This window comes from Argopecten irradians, chromosome 9, assembly GCF_041381155.1.
Source record: "Argopecten irradians isolate NY chromosome 9, Ai_NY, whole genome shotgun sequence".
NCBI lineage: Eukaryota > Metazoa > Mollusca > Bivalvia > Pectinida > Pectinidae > Argopecten > Argopecten irradians.
This window is the reverse complement of record NC_091142.1, coordinates 21,857,651-21,877,085: the sequence shown is the minus strand read 5'-3', so window position 1 is coordinate 21,877,085 and position 19,435 is coordinate 21,857,651. Positions and strand designations below refer to the sequence as shown.

Below are 19,435 nucleotides of genomic sequence, written 5' to 3'. Positions count from 1 at the left end.
TTTCATGCCTTATCAGTCAATAGTGAAGACTCATTCCTGTCGGCCTCGGGAAACAGTTCTTCGGGGTTGTTCCAACACCTCGGGAAAAGATTTTGACTTTTTACTCATGAAACAACTGTATAGAATACTTAAATTCGCGACCAATCGGATTTACAATATTTCGTGATCCCGATATCTCTCTCATACCTCGACGTCTTATTGCAAATTAACAACTATATTCCAATGTGCCGCCATTTTTTAAATAAGTTCGAAAAAAACCGCGACTGCATATCAACAATCTCCATACTTAGTAACTTCGTGATATTTTCAAAGCGAATCCTGTTTTTTGCAACTTCTTTATTAATAAAGTACCAATAATACCCATAGGGAAAATGTAAAACACATACATGTATAAAAACTCGATTTTCTACCATAATGTAGTGTATATACAACTGGTGCAGGATAGTGCAGTAAACGAACGTTAATCTTAAAGGTCCACTACCTTTCCGGAGCAAAATTTAAAGGTTTCCTAAAAACATTAATAACAAAAGAAAATATATATCGATGGCTTAAGATGAGGTAACAACACCAAACTTATGCAAGATTTCCTGTCTAATGTACGATAACAGTGGAGATTCATTTCGCTGTTTTGCCGTCTGGCGCAGTGATAGTCAACTACCGCGCGGCATTTAGGACGACGGCGGGAAACATAAAACGACCCGCGTTATGAAAATTAACATTTTATTTATTCTTATTAAACAGTTCTGAAGGTGATGATAAGTGTGCTAGTAAACGAATAGTTAATAACTTCTGCGACTCTACAAAATTATTGATCTCGTTTTACATTCCTATTTTAAAAATTAAAAGCCGTTTCGGAAAGGTAGTGGCCCTTTAATGGCAACATGTAAAATTTATCTATATCTTTTCTTCGGGTAACGGATTCAAGTTTGCTCCAGTGGTTGGAAATCTTGGACATGGCGAATTCTTACAATATCGATGACACTTTTCGAAAATCATGAATTATTATTATTTCGAACTCTGGAAATATAGCACCGCCTTCGACAGCAATCGCTTCAAGTTTGAATTTTAGATAAACATGAATGTACATACGAGGAATGTTTTAAAAATATGTCAATTTAATTTTCTTGAAAACTCTATGGTACACGTCATCTATAGGAATACACTTTTTAAAACTCCCAATGACATTGTATCAAGATAAGCCTTGCTGTTATTATCTGGGATATGCTTCAGTTATCAAACCAGTAGCTTGGGCTTGTTTGTGGGTATATTGGACAGCGAATTTATCTCGATCGTCAAAGGGTAAGTACATGTATATATTATAGTCTTATAGCATCGATACAAGGGGAATTACATGTTTTAATAATTATAACACTTAAACAAAAATATCAATTTATAATTGACAATTTTATTAATCGGATATAGTTTGAGGAGGTACTAGAGAAAATATGGCGTGTTGCATAGCAGGCAAATAATGGATCACGATAAAAAAAATTTTCAGCAAACCTAACAATTTCATTATTTCATCAAACTCATTACATAAATGTTACCAGTTATAAATCCAGCTGTTCGTATAAACGCTCTAAACTGAAGCGAATTTTACAAATAAGCAGTACATTGGTTGACATTTTACATTAATTCATATTAAAATATTGTGAATCAAATAAACATATCATTTAGAAATTTAAGCTACACAACCATATGTATATGTATACTTGTTACATGTGGTTATACAAGAACAGTGCTTATTCTTGTCATCATATTTTCTCTTTCTAATGAGAAATGAATAAATACATGGTTCTGGAAGAACTGTTTTAACTTTATTCATATATGGGATTATTATACATGAATACCAACAAAAATTTCAAAATCGCTCAACTGTCAGCGAAATCAAACACGCTGATATTAAGTCCGCTAAACCTGCCTATATTATTAGACTTTTTTGCTTGCCTATATATTATTCTATAAACCTAAACATAGATCTGATTGCTGGACTTATCCTCCAGTAAATAAAATAGGTATACTGGGTTGTTAAATCTACTGCATATGCATAAGTACTATACATCTTTTAATATCAAATACTCTACCTTTACTTAATTTAACAGGTTTTAGCACCACTCTCGAGAGGGTGTTGACTTTTTAAAGATATTTGGCTCTGTTTTTGACGTAGCGCACATCACACTAAAATAGGTACAGGTACAGTACAACCATATAACTAAAGTATCTATAATCGATTTCAAAATCAAGCAATACCCTGCTTTTTGTCAACTGTACTCACAGCTCTCCAATCCCTCTTTAATAAAGCACTAATGCCATCAATTATTCAATCACCAAAACATCATATCACATGTTTTCTATCAAGTTGAAACTGAGGTCAATCAACATAATAACAAGAGGCCCAGAGGGCCTGTATCGCTCACCTGGTTTGTAATGCCAAGTAATGTTCTAAATACAGGCTCATTGTTTCTTTTCTGAAGGAATTCAAATATTTACCTCTATTTCCCCTATTGGGCCCCGCCCCTCCTGCCCCCGGGGGGTCAGAGCCTAACTTTATACAAGTTCTGTTCCCCTTCCCCCAAGGATGTTTGTGGCCAAATTTGGTTACAATCCATGCAGAACTCTAGGACAAGTAGCGATTTATAGGATTTGCCTCTATTTCCCCTATTGGGCCCGCCCCTCCTGCCCCCGGGGGGGTCAGAGCCAAACTTTATACAAGTTCTGTTCCCTTCCCCCAAGGATGTTTGTGGCCAAATTTGGTTACAATCCATGCAGAACTCTAGGACAAGTAGCGATTTATAGGATTTGCCTCTATTTCCCCTATTGGGCCCGCCCCTCCTGCCCCCGGGGGGGTCAGAGCCAAACTTTATACAAGTTCTGTTCCCTTCCCCCAAGGATGTTTGTGGCCAAATTTGGTTACAATCCGGACCATGGACAGAATTATGATTACTCTAGGACAAGTAGCGATTTATAGGATTTACCTCTATTTCCCCTATTGGGGTTCCCCCTATGCCCCTCCCTGCCCCCCGGGGGGTCAGAGCCAAACTTTATACAAGTTCTGTTCCCTTCCCCCAAGGATGTTTGTGTCCAATTTGGTTACAATCCATGCAGAACTCTAGGACAAGTAGCGATTTATAGAATTTACCTCTATTTCCCCTATTGGGCCCCGCCCCTCCTGCCCCCGGGGGGGTCAGAGCCAAACTTTATACAAGTTCTGTTCCCCTTCCCCCAAGGATGTTTGTGTGGTTACAATCCATGCAGAACTCTAGGACAAGTAGCGATTTATAGGATTTACCTCTATTTCCCCTATTGGGCCCCGCCCCTCCTGCCCCCGGGGGGTCAGAGCCAAACTTTATACAAGTTCTGTTCCCCTTCCCCCAAGGATGTTTGTGGCCAAATTTGGTTACAATCCATGCAGAACTCTAGGACAAGTAGCGATTTATAGGATTTACCTCTATTTCCCCTATTGGGCCCCCGCCCCTCCTGCCCCCGGGGGGTCAGAGCCAAACTTTATACAAGTTCTGTTCCCCTTCCCCCAAGGATGTTTGTGGCCAAATTTGGTTACAATCTATGCAGAACTCTATGACTAGTAGCGATTTAAAGGAAATGTTGACGGACGGACGACGGACGGACGACGGACGACGGACGGACGACGGACGACGGACGCCGCGCCATGACATAAGCTCACCGGCCCTTCGGGCCAGGTGAGCTAAAAATTATCCGGATATTTCAGTTCTTTTCTATGCATAAAAAGCAGCAACTGTAAAGAACCCAATTTAATAGCACCTTTCAGTAAGTAAACAGGGATAGATTAACTTATATATATATAGATGTTCAAATGAATTTGAAAAATATTTAATTGTATTCGTCTGGTTACACCCTGAGAAATATCGAGATAGCTATCAGTGAGGAAACATTCGCAAAAAGAAGAAGATATTATTAGTACCAATGTTTCAAAAAGTCCATGTATATATAGGTGTAAGATGAAAAATACTAATGACTTGTCTTGTCTTGTCGAAATACACCTTTACAACCGACAACTGCTTGAAGGATTGATTGTAGAAATGGTTATAATTTTCTTGATGGAAACCAAATTAATTTTTTTGTGTCAATATCATTTATCATTTTGCTTGTATATAATTTCATAATTAGTATATCACTTGCAGCAGTATTTACATTTAACAGTTATCAAATACAATATGATCGTGCAGTACATGTTGAAGTATATTTTGACTTAAAATATGTTTGGTTTAACATATATTTACTTGATGAAGACATGAGCGATACCAGAAAAACAATAAAATATACCTGCAATGTCCATCCGCACATAATTATCTAAATGAGACAATCTGTTTTATACAACAAAAAGACATTTTTTTAAAACATTTTACTTCTATTTATAAATATTAAAGGCCAGTGTTGCCCCATCCAAACGACCCTTTATTATGATTTCACCAATAGAGCTGATGATAATCTTATAATGTCTATCACATTCAATACTTTAACATTTTGGCAATACCTTAATAACATCGTAAACATTTGACAATGTCTCTTTATCTAAATCTCATTCAATTTAGAAGTTTATATAATCATATACTTGTACATGTGTAAATGCATCTTGATAATGTAAATATGTACAGCTACCTATTTTGGCAAAATTATAACACCAAAAACATGTTTATCAAAAATAAAGAAATTGTAAAATTGAGTGGGTAAGTTCGTCAAATATAATACATATAAAAACTGATGTTAACAAATATCGATAAAATTGTTGTGAGGTTTTATATAAATCGTTGTGTCTACTGTTATGCAAATACATTAAAGCCACATATGCGTGATGCTATTATTACTCATCATTCTCAAATGTTTACGCTTTGCTGACATCAGGCATGGTTTTTAAGGTATAAACTCTTTTCAATGTTAAACATAATGATACTGAAGTCATACATTGCCTAAAATGAATATACCATTTTTTAATAATTCAGACACTTTTGTCAAAACTTCAGACTTATTTTCATTGGAGCACCAAAATAATTTCTGTGCGTTTCGACTGACAATTTCACTGTTCGATTAGGTAGTACTTTTTAAGTAATTTGAAAAGAAGTTATTAATTGAAAACAAAACTTTTTGAAGAATCATTCATTTCATTCCGTCATGTTATTACAATACCACAGTATGTAACATGTAAAATGAGTTACAATGTGATGATATATACTGTATCAAATCTTTATCAAAATCCTTCGGAATCAGTAACAGTATTTTCCAAATCGAACATAAAATTGCCAGGCCAAAACTTTTATTCGAAATTAACAGATAATTCTAAAGCTAAGATAGATAAAATACTCGAATATGGAACACAACATTGTAATACATTTTATTCATGTAGATAAAATTTCTAATGTATTTTATTTTTGCATAGAAAATATCAATAATAAAAAACTATAGGGCAGATCATTTTTACAAATTATGTATTGCATGCAAATTAAAAACATTTAATTGAACAGTTAAAATAATAGCTCTAATTTAAGTTTACAGTTACTAATTATGGTGAAGCAAGATTGAATTCTATTAATCCATATGTTTGTCTGTTGACAATCCGTTATAACAGATCTAATTTCTAAATTTTTAATTCAAAATTTCAAATTGTATTACGGGTGTCTATTTAAAAAAAACCCAGACGTTAACAGATGTGCCTGGCATTGAAATGCTGAATATCTAAATCCACTGTGTTTAATGCACCTGAATAGTAACATATAATACTATTAAATGATCCTTCCTTGCCGCTATCTGACTAATCAGCGCTGACAAATATTACTCGAAACTAAGACAACAGCTGTAAATGATGAAAACGTTAATATCAAAACATCGTCAATTTTGCATTAAATATGCTTAATATATACAAATATCTAGAAATTTGCCATTTTAATACTAGGTTAGAAAATTGAGTCGAGGATTGTGAGAACTTGTGGAATGTTCAATGAATTTGAGAATATTGTGCCTGTAAAAAAGTGAATTCATCGAAAAATAAACAAAATAGTTGTTAATCATTTGGTAACAAAAATGCATGAATATAAATTTCTGTAGGTACATTGTATGTACATCAAACATGTGTTCAGATATGTAATTCTTGCATATGAAAATAAATGTTGCATTTAAAAGTGTATAGCTTAGGTTTTTTCAACATCATAGTTTCACATTCAAGTTATCTTATATTACATCACATTATCACACTTGCCTTATATCACAAATAGAAGACAATGATGAATATCACAATTGACCCAGAAGTGGTACATTTCCATTCAACATTCAGCAAACAGTTCATGTTTATCCTAATCCACTAAACATGTAGTCATACTAATTTAATTAAGAGCATCCATACCTATTATAATTATAAATGTTTTAATAATTATACCACACATTAGCGATAAGTATCTTCAATATATCTTGCTATTCCCTGTCACGATATAACGTATTCCACAATCAAACAAAAATCATCATCCAACATTATTAATATCTGTCTATATTCAATCATTTTTACTCAACCATTTCTTTCTTTCCGACGTAGTAACTTTCCTTCAAAGTAACTTACAGTATACCTATCAACATCGGAAAAGTCTCTCAATAGCCCAACATCCTTCTTACCATCGTAAATTTCTCTCAAAAATCACAGTGTTAATAGTAACGCTGTAACAACATACAACCACACAATATACTTTAGTAAAGGTAGACCAAACAAAGTCTCTCAATATCACAAAATGTATCAATATACAACACTGTAGTAATATATAAATTTCCCAACACTTTTTATCAAGCCCTCATTTCATCACTAAAATCAAAATACCCCCACTTAAAATCATATGTCATTTACATACTGACGAACCAAGAAGAGCTTTAATTTTGTTATTCGCTATTTTTAGTTACTATTTAAAGTTACCAATATTTTGAGGGTTTATACAATACTTACAATGCTGTGTTACATTAATGTTTATGAGGCATCCTACATTTTCTTATTACGCCTTTGAATGATTTTCAAAAATCAATTTTATTCGTGAAAACGTATGGCTTTTTATGGATAACTGAAGAAAAAAAAACATTTTCGCCCAGTAATTGCACATACGTATAACTTCAACATTATTACAATATCTCCCCAACATGTATTCTTTTCACTCAACAACTATTCCCCATAATACTACATAGATCATTACTCCATTGATACATTAAGTTCTCACAGATCACTTTCTTACATAGTGGACCCTTGATAACCAACCACTTTAATTGCGTCCCAACCCCAAACCTTCTGGATTGTGAATAATCAAATCTATCCCTGATAAATTCATACAAATTGCGAGTTTTCCGGACTGTCGCTCGGTGTCCGGATTATCGCAAGTCCACAGTACAAAGTTTAAACACTATCCCGTTGCCCTTATAGGGTAAACAACATACAATTACTCCATCTAATACTTCTCTGCTCATTCTTGTCTAGAATAAAAGTTGTATATAATCTCACTACAATAAAGCATCACCTTTCCCCAGCATGTGACATAAATATATATAAATACAGATTCAATAAAAATATTTCATATAATCACAGTATAATGATTTGTGACCAAAAGCATGTATTATATTACAACAAGAAAAGAGCTGTATATATAAGTATTATTTATCAAATTGCACCGGATAGAGGATAATTCTTTCCAACCTGAATAACCTTGGGTATCTGGACCTAAAACTCATTTGGATTATGGTATCGTATTCTTCTGGCAATTTGGCCCTCTACCATAAAAATGATTTTAATGGGAGGGGTCTTATTACCGAATTTAGGCTTAAAGTTTCCTGTATACGCCGGATTTGATTTTCAGCAAACGGATCTTGAAGTACCATAGCGAAAGTATATATGTCATGGGTATTTTGTGTAGTACTGGATTAGGTTGCATATCACTATACAGACATACTTTTGTTTGCTTATGATATATTTCTTAGTGGTATGCATATCCTCTGACTGCATTCTTATACAACATTGGTTGTTGTTATTTAGTTTTGTTTGCAAAAAAGAAGACCGACGTACATAATACAATGAATATGAAGTCAAATAATAAACACAAACTAAACATAATATCAAATATTCAACAGTATACAGTATCTCTATTGCAACATCTCAAACAAGTAAAGCATGTGAATATCTTTGACAGAAGTTCAAGATTGTTAGGTCAAGGTCAATGTCGCTATTTATAGAAAATCCTTGTCAGCACTCTGGTGGCTTCAATTATTTCTTGACCATAGTATATTTTTTAATGAATCAAAATATCTCGAATAGTTTCCTGAGTTACATGATTATTCTGTGACTTGCACAATTTCTATTTTTAGAAAGTCATTGTTTAGATTAATTGTATTCCTTTCTTTATTGATTTTCATTTTCAATGACGTGTAGCTACATACATGTAGTATAAGGGGCTGGTTGGAGATTCATTATTTTTAGTTAAAGTCGCAATAATAGCTTGCGGCGATCAGAGGGGGTTGGAAAGGTATTTCTTTGCTTCAGCAGTACTAAAATGCTTGTTTATGCTCGCATGAGAATATCTCCTGGGTTAAATCCGTGGTATCAATAGCCCTAACACTTAGCGGTTACTACATGTATATATTATTTGTTTTGTATGGCTAATGGAAAAATCAGAACATTATTAATTAATCAGAACATCAAATACCTTATCTAGAACATTGGATACCTTTTACGATATATCGCGATTTTCTGGAATAGATATCCAATGCATCATTTTGAGCTTCTTTTAAAAACGAATTCAATAAATACCTTGAATCACGTGACACAATGCTGCCCAGGTGATCAACAATGGATCGGTCTGCTGCTTTTCTCCAAAAAGGTTCCGGAGTGTGATTATGGCAGCAAACAAGCTGAACAGCAAGGCGATGATCATTTCTATTTCAGCACGAATGTAGACTGTACGTATCAAATCTGAAAGGTACAGAAAAGTCCGTTTTATATGAAGCTAATAATGCAAGTTAAAATACCTCAAATGTGTCCATACATGAGTTTGATATAGGAGTTGGCGTGTGTTGGAATGTAGGTATAGAACTAAAATTGCTGCCAAGTCCTTAAGGACAGAGAAATGTCTCATAATGGACAATCTGATAATTCATTATTATTTCTTTTCAATATCAAACTCATAATTTTGAAACATGCATTGTCAGCTTTGATAAACTTGGTGTACATAAAGATAACTAGAATTATATTAACAACAGGAAAAAAATCTAAATTTCTCATTTCTTTCTACTCCAACTCGGGGGGATGGGATCATCCCGCGAAAATAACTGCCTATACGGCATGTGTTGAATTAGAGGGCATACCTTGTATTTCCGACAATAAAACATTACAGAAAGATACCATATCAGGACATCAAACAACCCTGTAAGAGAATATCATTTGTGAATCATTACCTCCAATAGACTCCCAGGCTTTGTCACCGAGAAAGATCTTAGAGACGCCGTTTGTATCCATCATTGATACGATCTCGACAAGGGTTGATTCAACTTCATCTCCAAGAGTTTTGTAAGAACCTTCCCACGAATGTGACGTCATGGCTAACGCTGCTAGTGAAGGGCCTTGGCCTGCTGGGGCTGCAGGGATACCTGGTCCTGTCTGGCCACCTGGGGATTCTACCGGTTCTCCTTGACCTGTCTGACCTTGTGGAACAGCACCACTCATTTGGCCGAGAAGGGATGATGAGACGTCCTGACCTAACATGTCGGAAGGGACAGTAGGGGCTATTGTTGAAAATTTACAACGCCAAATCCCCAATGATACGCTCATTCCAAAATCACAAGAGGTACCCGGTGGCACATTCGTTGTTTGGATGTGTGGCTGACCATCTGCCCCCATCACTGCGGACCTCGCTATGTTCATCTCCTCCATCACTTCGGTCATTGACACACATACTTTGTAGCTGATCAGATTCGGCACCAACATAACAACAGCAGTTAGCAGAAGAATAACTACTGAACTAACAGACAGAAGCACACCTAACTTAGTCGCCATCTTTGTATTGTTTGAAGAAACTTCCTGGTCGCAAACTATCCTATTAGATATTGCATTACACGGTTAAATTCTATTCATTTCGCGTTCTATATTTAGCTTTTATACAGGTAAACATTAGCTATAGCCTGTATCCATACAGTACGTAGCAGTAGACTTGTTTACATTGCACACCGTATGTCGACTGCAATGTAAAATGGTGTGTGTAATAGTTTAAATTACAAATGTATGTCATTATACAGTAGTATTTACCTTTACATTTATGCACTTTAGACAATGTCTGTATATGTCATCAGAGCGCAGATATATTCTTTGTATTTCATGATGATCACTGACCCTTGTCTGTCCGTATACGGGTAGATAACACACCCGAGTGTATTGTAAGGTGAATACAGGTAATTATAAGATAAACGCAACCCCAGACTGTTTAACTGGCACGTAGCCATGTTGGCAGGGTGGAAAAGATTTATTTGACAAAGACGAATAATAACATGAACAGTAAATTTTCCTTAAAATAGCAAAAATACGCGGGGAAAAAATCCCCCAAAAAACCACGCACAACAATATACAGTACATGTACGCAGTAAGAAAAGTTAAAATTACTTAATTGAATAACATTTCTTCAAACAATTTTTAATATTTATTTTTCTAACTTATGTTAATTGTTTCAATGGCGTGTTTAAAACTATTATATACATTATCACAGAAGAGTGTGTTTGGTATGGCTTCTGGTTTGGTACAGAAACAAGCACCATATGGAAGAAGAAAAAACCTTAAATATTCAGCACCCTTTTTCATCCTACCGGCATAAATCATGTGGTTATAAAGTAAAATCAAACTTGTCTGGGATGGCGTCACCAAAGGCCACAAGTTGTAATGTGGCATGTGGGTGCATCATCACAAATGGTTGTAAATGTGTTCGTTTGATTTCAGAAAGAAAAGAAATTACCTTTGTTGGAAAAACATATCCAGGAGTGGGTCCAGAGGAGGTGTAGCAGAAACCCCAAATGCAGTTTATTTGCTCTTACCCCGGACATGGACAGGGATATATATCCACAATTGTACCGGTGTGAGATTTTTCTATTTCACCATAGGGTAAAGATAAGCTACACATTATTTTTTTCACAGTTCAAATATTTTATTCCCCAAGCTGTATATGATGTGTTTATACATTTGTGGCATTGCAACAAATGTATATACACATCGGTAATTTGGTGAGAGCTGCCTGGGTTGGGGTGCCCTGGGGTCAACCTCCGAACAATATTGTCCTCGCACAGGAGGGCTCTCGCACAGCATGCATCAATTTAAACAATAAACATAATTTTTAGAGCCATTGTAGTTAAAGAGAAAAAAAGGAAAAACTTTTAAAGAAAATTACTTGTGTATTGAGTATTCTGTTCACATTAAGATTTGGAATTTAATTGTTTTGGTTTAATGTTTGTAGTGGGGTGAATAAAATATTTGTATATACAAACAAAAACTAGCACAAAAAGACACACACACACACACACACACACACACACACACACACACACACATATATATATAAAGAGAAATTATAGAAAATACACAAACAAAACAAAAAGGATTCAAATCATACATATTTAAGTACAACAACATAAAACATCATACAAACATCGATTGGCATATTTCAAGAACTATTCAAAAATATATTTCCAATTGATCTATATTTGATCAAATTTCTCAATACATCCAATGTCATCCATTTTTAATTGACAGCTTTTTTTCAACATCATATTTTGTTAACAAAAACTCACTCAAACCTTGCATATTTATGTTTTTGTTTCTTTCTTGATACAGAAAAAATATTTAACTTCATATAAAGAATAATAAAATCGAGAGGTATTGAAAAATTTTCAGTCTCGCCAAACAGTATTGTTTCTCATTTAAATTCCACCACATTATTAGTTTTTTCATATATTTTTCTTTTCATATCTTGCCATATTTCAAAAGAATTTTGACAATACCAAAAAACATGTTCTATGGTTTCAACTTCTGTATTACAGATATTAAATATATTATTTATTCTGAAGACAGCTTGTTGCTTTCATTTCTGCTCTGATGTTATCAAACCTTTAATTTTTTTCAATTAAACAAAAAATACATGACTTTACATCAATATCTTTGTATGTGCTCACATAGGGTAAGAGAAAAAGAATCATTCATCCATTTTGGGGAGAGACAGGAGATCTCAACCATCGGGATACGATTCTCAACTGTCAAACACGAGGGCATCAAGTTTGACAACTTAAGAATTTAACCCTTCAGTATGAGATTCTCCTGTTTCATCCCAAAGAGAACAGATTCTTTTAAATTGGAATACATGTATGAGGATGCGATTTATGAAATTATATTTAGCGGAAGATGGCACAAGTCAAATTTATTTAACGATTTATTTGTAATGAATAGATACATTGTCAATAGCCATAACACAAAACTCAGAGCGTATTCTGATTATAACCGAAGACATTTCTGATGAGAGTACGCTATGATTTTTTTGTTCGAGCTTCATAACATAACAAAAAATCCACTGTTTTAAGCATACACACGACAAACTAAAGCAATATTTTGCAAATTAGTTGTCTGATAAGTATGAATATTCACAAACTTGACAATACCAATATTTTCTTTAAGAAAATAATAATATCACAGTCAACCCATTATTTTTGCTCAGAACAACTGTATATGCATCTTCGCTAGCCAAGCTTCTGATTACGTTACACTCCACGAACGTAATCAGAAGCCTTGGCTAGCGAAGATGCTGTATATGTTACTCCTACCCCCTAAATTAACAGAAAAAGTTCTGACGACTATTTTTTCTAAAGTTTTGCAGATCATAGTCTGAAGAAAATACATGAAATAAGTTGTTCTTTATAAAACCATCATAAAAATAGGGGGGTCAGTGTGCTTGATTTTTTTTGTCTCGATACACAATTTGTTATTTTCAGCATTTTTTGCAAAATGTCAGGAAATTAAAACCAGGTTACGCTTTAAAAGCGTTAAATTCTTTCAATTTTTATCTCAGTGTTTACAGCAAAAATATCTGGATATAGCTACATGTATATTGTAATAATGTCACAGCACAGGTGAGTTACAGTACATATGTACTATCTGCGATGACGTAGCTCTGAACGACGGACGGAAGATTTCTGACAGATGGTCGTCGGGAACCGGAGTGGAGGCAGGGTATGATTATTCGTTCTACATATGTACATGTAAGCAAAAATGTTGAACTAAAAAGTGTGAAATTTCCACAGGCAACAGAAGTCTAATTTTTTGACAAATTTTCCTTATGTCAACTTGCTACAAATTGAAAAAAAAAAAGTTTTGAAAGTCACAAAAACTCTTAGATGATTAATGTTGAAACGAGACTGAAACCTCACCAGAGCCAGGGAGATAAACAACATCACCGCAAATGCAAACAGAACACTAGGTTTCCTAAAACGAAACCTCACAATCAATTCACCACACATTAAAGAACACGCATATAAAGCACTTGTTAGACCCAAACTTGAGTACTGCTCCTCTATCTGGGACCCACACAATACTGGCCAAATACAACAAATAGAAAAAAACTCAACGCAGAGCAGCAAGATATGTACAAAACAGGTATCATAACACTTCTTCAGTCTCAGACATGTTATACACACTCCAATGGCCAACACTACAAAACACGCCGTCTACAATCACGACTCATCCTCCTATATAAAATCACACACCATCTCGTTGCCATCAACCCAGAACAATACCTAACACCTGTAGACACCCGCACTAGACACACACATCCCTTGCATACAGTATTCGCTCAGTATTCGCTCAGTTGACATCATTGGTAAGCTAAGACTAGCTTGTGGAGATGTATTAAAGTTTCTTCAAACAATGACATTGTGTACTCCTAACGCGTACTATGGACTTCCGGTTGCTTAAAATAATGTATATACAGTCATTTCATTAAATGTTGAAATCCTTTTCCGTTGTTAGGGGAACAGGAGATATATATATACACAATGTTACTTAATCTCATAGTAATGAGATACCGACACATATTTATAAGTGCCAGACTCTGATAAAAACACTAATTAAAAAGTTTCCATGGATTTAGAATATCACAGGGTTTGCTGTCCATTCCTGTGAGTAATTTTTTCACCCCGATTTATACAATTTTGTCAGAAAGATGGTTGAAATTTTGCTGGGTGGTTTTTTCCAGTACTTATTGAGTCTTGACTTGAAGGTGTTAAGAGATGGTGAACACACACCACTTCCTCTGGTAGAGAATTCCAGATGTTGATAACTCTGTTGCTGAAGAAGTGGCCTGATTTTCCCAGTCTGAATTGCCTTTTATATAGTTTTCTGGAGTGCCCCCTTGTTGAAGTTCGTCCGATTTCATCGAATAGTGACTCAACGTTCAGTATGTCCAAATGATTTAGAATTTTGTAGGTTTGGATGATATCTGCGCGCTCTCTACGATATTGAAGTGTTGGTAGACTTAGACTCTTTAAGCGATCTTGGTAGGATAGATGTTTTAAACACGGTATCCTTTTTGTTGCTCGTCTTTGTACATTTTCAATGACGGTCATGTCTCTGAACAGGTGTGGTGAGGATACTGGTGTTGCGTATTCCACAATTGGACGAATAAGTGATTTATACAGTGCCAGGAACATTTGAGGGCTCATATATGAGAATGATCTAAACATTAGACCGATGATTTTGTTGGCCTTTGAGCTTGACGAGTTGGCATGAATTGAGAACTGCAGGTTTTGGTCAATGTTCACTCCTAAGTCCTTTTCCGACTCTACTTTTTGTACTGGTGTTGCGATGCCATCTTGACTAATAGTATAAACATGGTTTCCTTGAGATCTGCCTATCTCCAGGTATTTACATTTGGATGTATTAAGTTTCATTAGCCAGGTCTGTGTCCATTTACACATTTGGTCTATGTTGTGCTGCAGGTTTTGTCTATCATCCATATTGTTGATTTTAGAGTATAACTTTGTGTCGTCAGCAAAAAGTTTAATTGTACAGTTTAGCATGTCTGGCATGTCATTGACATAGATCAAGAAGAGGATTGGTCCTAGTACACTCCCCTGCGGTACTCCACTTGTAACTGGATGGGGTTCTGATGTTGCTCCATTTACCGTTACTCGTTGTGTCATGTTGTCGAGAAAGGCTTTGATCCATCCCAACAGTTTACCGTTGATTCCATACTGTTTTAATTTATGGAGGAGGAATTTGTGCGAGACTTTGTCGAAAGCCTTGCTAAAGTCCAGATAAATGACATCAACACTTTTTCCTGAATCTATGCTTCTGGTCCAGTTTTCCATGGATTCTAGTAACTGAGTGACACACGATTTTCCAGATCTGAAGCCATGTTGATGAGGAGTAAATAGGTTGTTGATATCCATATAAGCTACAATTTCATCCCTCACTATCCGTTGCATGATTTTTGATGGGACTGATGTTAAGCTAATTGGTCTGTAATTGCTAGGATCGTTTTTTGCTCCCTTTTTGAATAATGGAGTGACTATGGCTTCTTTCCATGCTGATGGTAATTTACAGTTTTGTAGGGACTTCTTAAAAATAATTTTCAAAGGTCCTTTTAGTTCTTCTGCTGCTTCGGTTATAAACTTTGGGTGAATGTTGTCAGGGCCAGGAGACTTGTTTGGGTTAATATTCTTAATGGCTTTTAGTACCTTTTCTTCTGTAATGTCTATGTTGACTATGTCGTCTTGTTGATGTCTTCGGGGAAAGGGAGGTAATTCAGCATCTTGGTCTTTGACAAATACACTTGCAAAGTAGTTGTTTAATGTATCAGCTGTTTCCTTGTTATTGGTTGATAGTTCGCCATTTGGTTTTTTTTATTTCTCCTATGGTTGATTTAACTCTGGATTTGGATTTGACATGAGACCAGAATAGTTTTGGGTTTGTTTTGATCTTCCCGGCAAGGTCCTTTTCGTAGTTGTATTTCGAGGATCGAATTTGTTTTGTAGCAATGTTTCTGGCAGATTTGTAAAGTATGAAGTTATCTTCTGTCTTACAATGTAAGTATTTAATCCAGCGACGGTTTTTAGCTCGGATGGCTGACTTGGCCTCGTGACTCAATTCACGGTTTTGAGGTTTGTTGGTGTTTCTCCCCTTACTCACTGGTATGAATTTCTCTATAATGTAGTTAAAATGAACAGTAAGGGAATTCCAAGCTACATCAACATCTTGGATTGAGTCTAAGCGATGACAGTCTATCTTGGCTAGGTTACTTTTTATCTCTGTGTACTGACCCTTGAAGAAATTTCGATGAGTTGAAGTTTGGTTCTCTAGAGGTGTTTCCTTGTAACAGTAAAGTCTAAACTGGAGACTTAGATGGTCACTTTTCCCCAGTCCTGATTCATAGGATATGTCTCGTATCATTTCTTCTTCGTTGGTAAAAATGAGGTCTAAAGTAGATGGAGTCTGATTTACTCGGTAACGTGTTGGACTAGTTACGTGTTGGATCAGGAAATTGTCACGTGTTGCTTCTAGGAATTTTGTTGCTGGGTTATTTAGGCCTGACAGTGATATCTGGTTTTTCCAATCAATCTCCTTGTAATTAAAGTCACCGAGTAGCAATATGTGTGAGTAGCATTTTGTGTTTCCCAGACTGTCTATCAACTCGTTCAGATGTTTATTGTTGTCCTCTGGGCTGTTTGGGCTTCTATACACACAGCATATCAAAAGTTCATCTTTTTCGTTGAGTTTTACAGAGATTGTAGTATATTCTTGAAAAGGTATGTGCTGATCAGTTTTTTCAGCATTCAGTGTATCTCTGGTGTAGATTACTACTCCTCTGTGACTGACTGTTGAGATATTAGTTGTGTAGTATCTCAGATGGTAGGAATCCTCGTCGAGATGAAGGCTTGTATGTTTTGGAAAAATTTCAGTTAAACAGATGATATCTGGCTTGTCATTTTCAATAATTTCTAATAGCTCCAATTTTTTGTCTGATGATAAGGTGTCAACATTTGAATAGAAGATTTTGATGTATTGCCTGTTGATTCTGATGGAAGTGTCTTGATTTGGTAAGGCGTTAAAATAGTTAAAACCTGAATCCTATGTTCTATCCACCACAGGTGATGTAGGTTGTTCTGGTGAGGGACTACACGATAGACGTGAATCAGAGTAGATTATGGTAGAGTCTTCGTTGTTTGTGTCATCCATAATGGTGTTGTAGTGGTATGCACTGTTATTCTGCATGCTTGATGCACTTTCATTTATTATTGGACTCAGTGGGAGTTGCATCTGTTGTTTTACTTTTTGCTGGGTTACCCTAGGTTGTTGCCGTTCCATATTTGGACTGGTGATACTCTGTGGATTAGCCCGTGGGGCATCTATGTTTGAGACTTGGGGAGTTCGGCCAGGATTTTTGGCAGGCATTTTCAGCGAACTTGAGTCGGAGCATTCCCCAAACATCAGGTTACTACTAAATGTCCTGCCAAAATATTCTACGTGAGGAACGATATGGCCCGAGTCGGAGCATTCCCCAAACATCGGGTTACATCTCGTCCTACGTAGAGCTGATTCTGTTGTATCTTCTTTTACTGAAGTTTGGTCACCCCGGTCTTGTAGTGCTTTTTTATCTTTTCTTTCCCTCCTTTGTTCTTGTGTTAGGTTCCGTGTTAAGATTACACGGATTAGATTTTCTGGTACGGAGTCTTTTATTTGGCGTGCCTTCTCAAGCAGTGATTTTCTCTGTTTTTTGTGTTCTAGGACAGCAACAAGTGGTCTGTTTTGTCCCTATTTTCTTTTTCCCATCCGAAACTGGGCAACAATAGCGAGGTTGTCTGTTCCTAGTCATGAGGCAATAGTCTGTATTGTTCTTTCATCTTTCCGTTTGTTGTCCAGTGGGTCTTGACTGGTTTGCTCTGGAACGTTAAATAGGATGATGTTATTACTTTTGTTTTTCCTGTCCTCAAGTTCCTTATGCCTGGCATCTACCAAAGAAGTTACATTTGTTGCTAGGGTTGTCTGGATGTCGTGCTTGGCCTTCGTGATTTCGTTATGTACCAGCTGCGGAGTTTCTACTTCCAGTTTATTTACTCTCACGTCTATTTCTTTTAAACGTTTTTCGTTGGTAATCATCAATTTCCTCATTGAGTCATCAATGTTTTTGTAATGTTGGTTGAATTCTTTTACACGACTTACAGTGGTATGAAGTACCTACTGTTTTATTACCTGCTAGGTGAGTGTAAACTTCTTTAGGGATTCCAGTACAAACTTGACAGAAAAATAGACCACAACAATCACATTCAATATGGTTTGTGTCATTTCTCAGTTGTATGTCACAATTTCCACAATACTTTGATACTGAGTAATCTCTTCTTCTCTTGTTGATATTAGATAGGTTATCATCTTCACCACTACTGTACTCCATTTTGATAGTATTTACAAACTGTGTGTTTTGGTAATGAAATCAGAGTAGTTAGTTCGTAACAGTTTAATGTGTTCATACACAGTGAGTTTTCACCAGTGTTACTATCAACCTCCTTAGCCAATGTTTAGCTAACATATCACCTGGGTGAACTCCATCTTTAAGTAGGTTGTATGAGATTTTCTTAGATGTATTTATCCTGTTGTGTTTTCGAGATGTACACATATCTTTGGGAATTTAGGGGCATGAATTCCGAGTGACCTGTTTAGGTCTCGAATGATGTTGTTGAGTTCATCAATAGTCCCTTCTAGTTTTTTTGTATTACTTTTGAATACTTCGCTGGCGTTGTGACCTTTCAGACGATTCCAAATTTCGATCGAATAATAGGGGCACTCCAGAAACACTATATGAAGGTTGTTTCCATAACGCTGACCGATTTGTGTTAACCTTTCGTATTGTTCAACGATGGATTGAGGTGTGACTCTGTCGTTTATGTCGATAAACCGATCAACTTTCCTTGTCAAGACAAGACAGACACATCGCCGCCACAAAGGATACATTTAAGTACTCCTTTTTCACACACTCCATCACATACTGGAATCTCCTCCCTGTGGCAACAGTACAAAACACTACACTGGAGGGCTTCAAGGCAAACATAAACAACGTAGCCCTTGAAGCCCCCACTCACAAATAAACACCTCATTACTTTTATGATTTATTCCAGCACCAGAAAAAAAAGAAAAAGAAAAAGCACTGTATTTAACCCCTTCCCCCACGCCACTGAGCCAATCACTCACCTAAAATCGTCACTATTGACGGCTGGTGACAAACCAAAGAAGAAGAAGAGATCTGAATGTGGGGAACCGCACGTTACTTTCATTTTCACTTTCGCTTTTCATAGAAAATGCGAAACTACGGCAAGTGTCACCGAATAATATTTTTTTTTCGTATTTAGGCCTGCTACATCGTAAATATCA

The 19,435-nt window shown here is 35.9% G+C and overlaps 1 protein-coding gene across 1 annotated transcript; it reads right to left on the bottom strand.

Moving 5' to 3' along the window:
- Positions 1–8,116: 8,116 nt before the first annotated feature.
- On the bottom strand, positions 8,117–10,313 carry LOC138331776 (uncharacterized). The gene is made up of 2 exons (XM_069279541.1): positions 9,445–10,313; positions 8,117–8,962 (listed from the first exon to the last, which is right to left on the bottom strand). Exons 1-2 carry the CDS (start codon positions 10,040–10,042, stop codon positions 8,790–8,792), a joined length of 771 nt encoding a protein of 256 aa, XP_069135642.1. The 5' UTR covers positions 10,043–10,313; the 3' UTR covers positions 8,117–8,789.
- Positions 10,314–19,435: the final 9,122 nt, after the last annotated feature.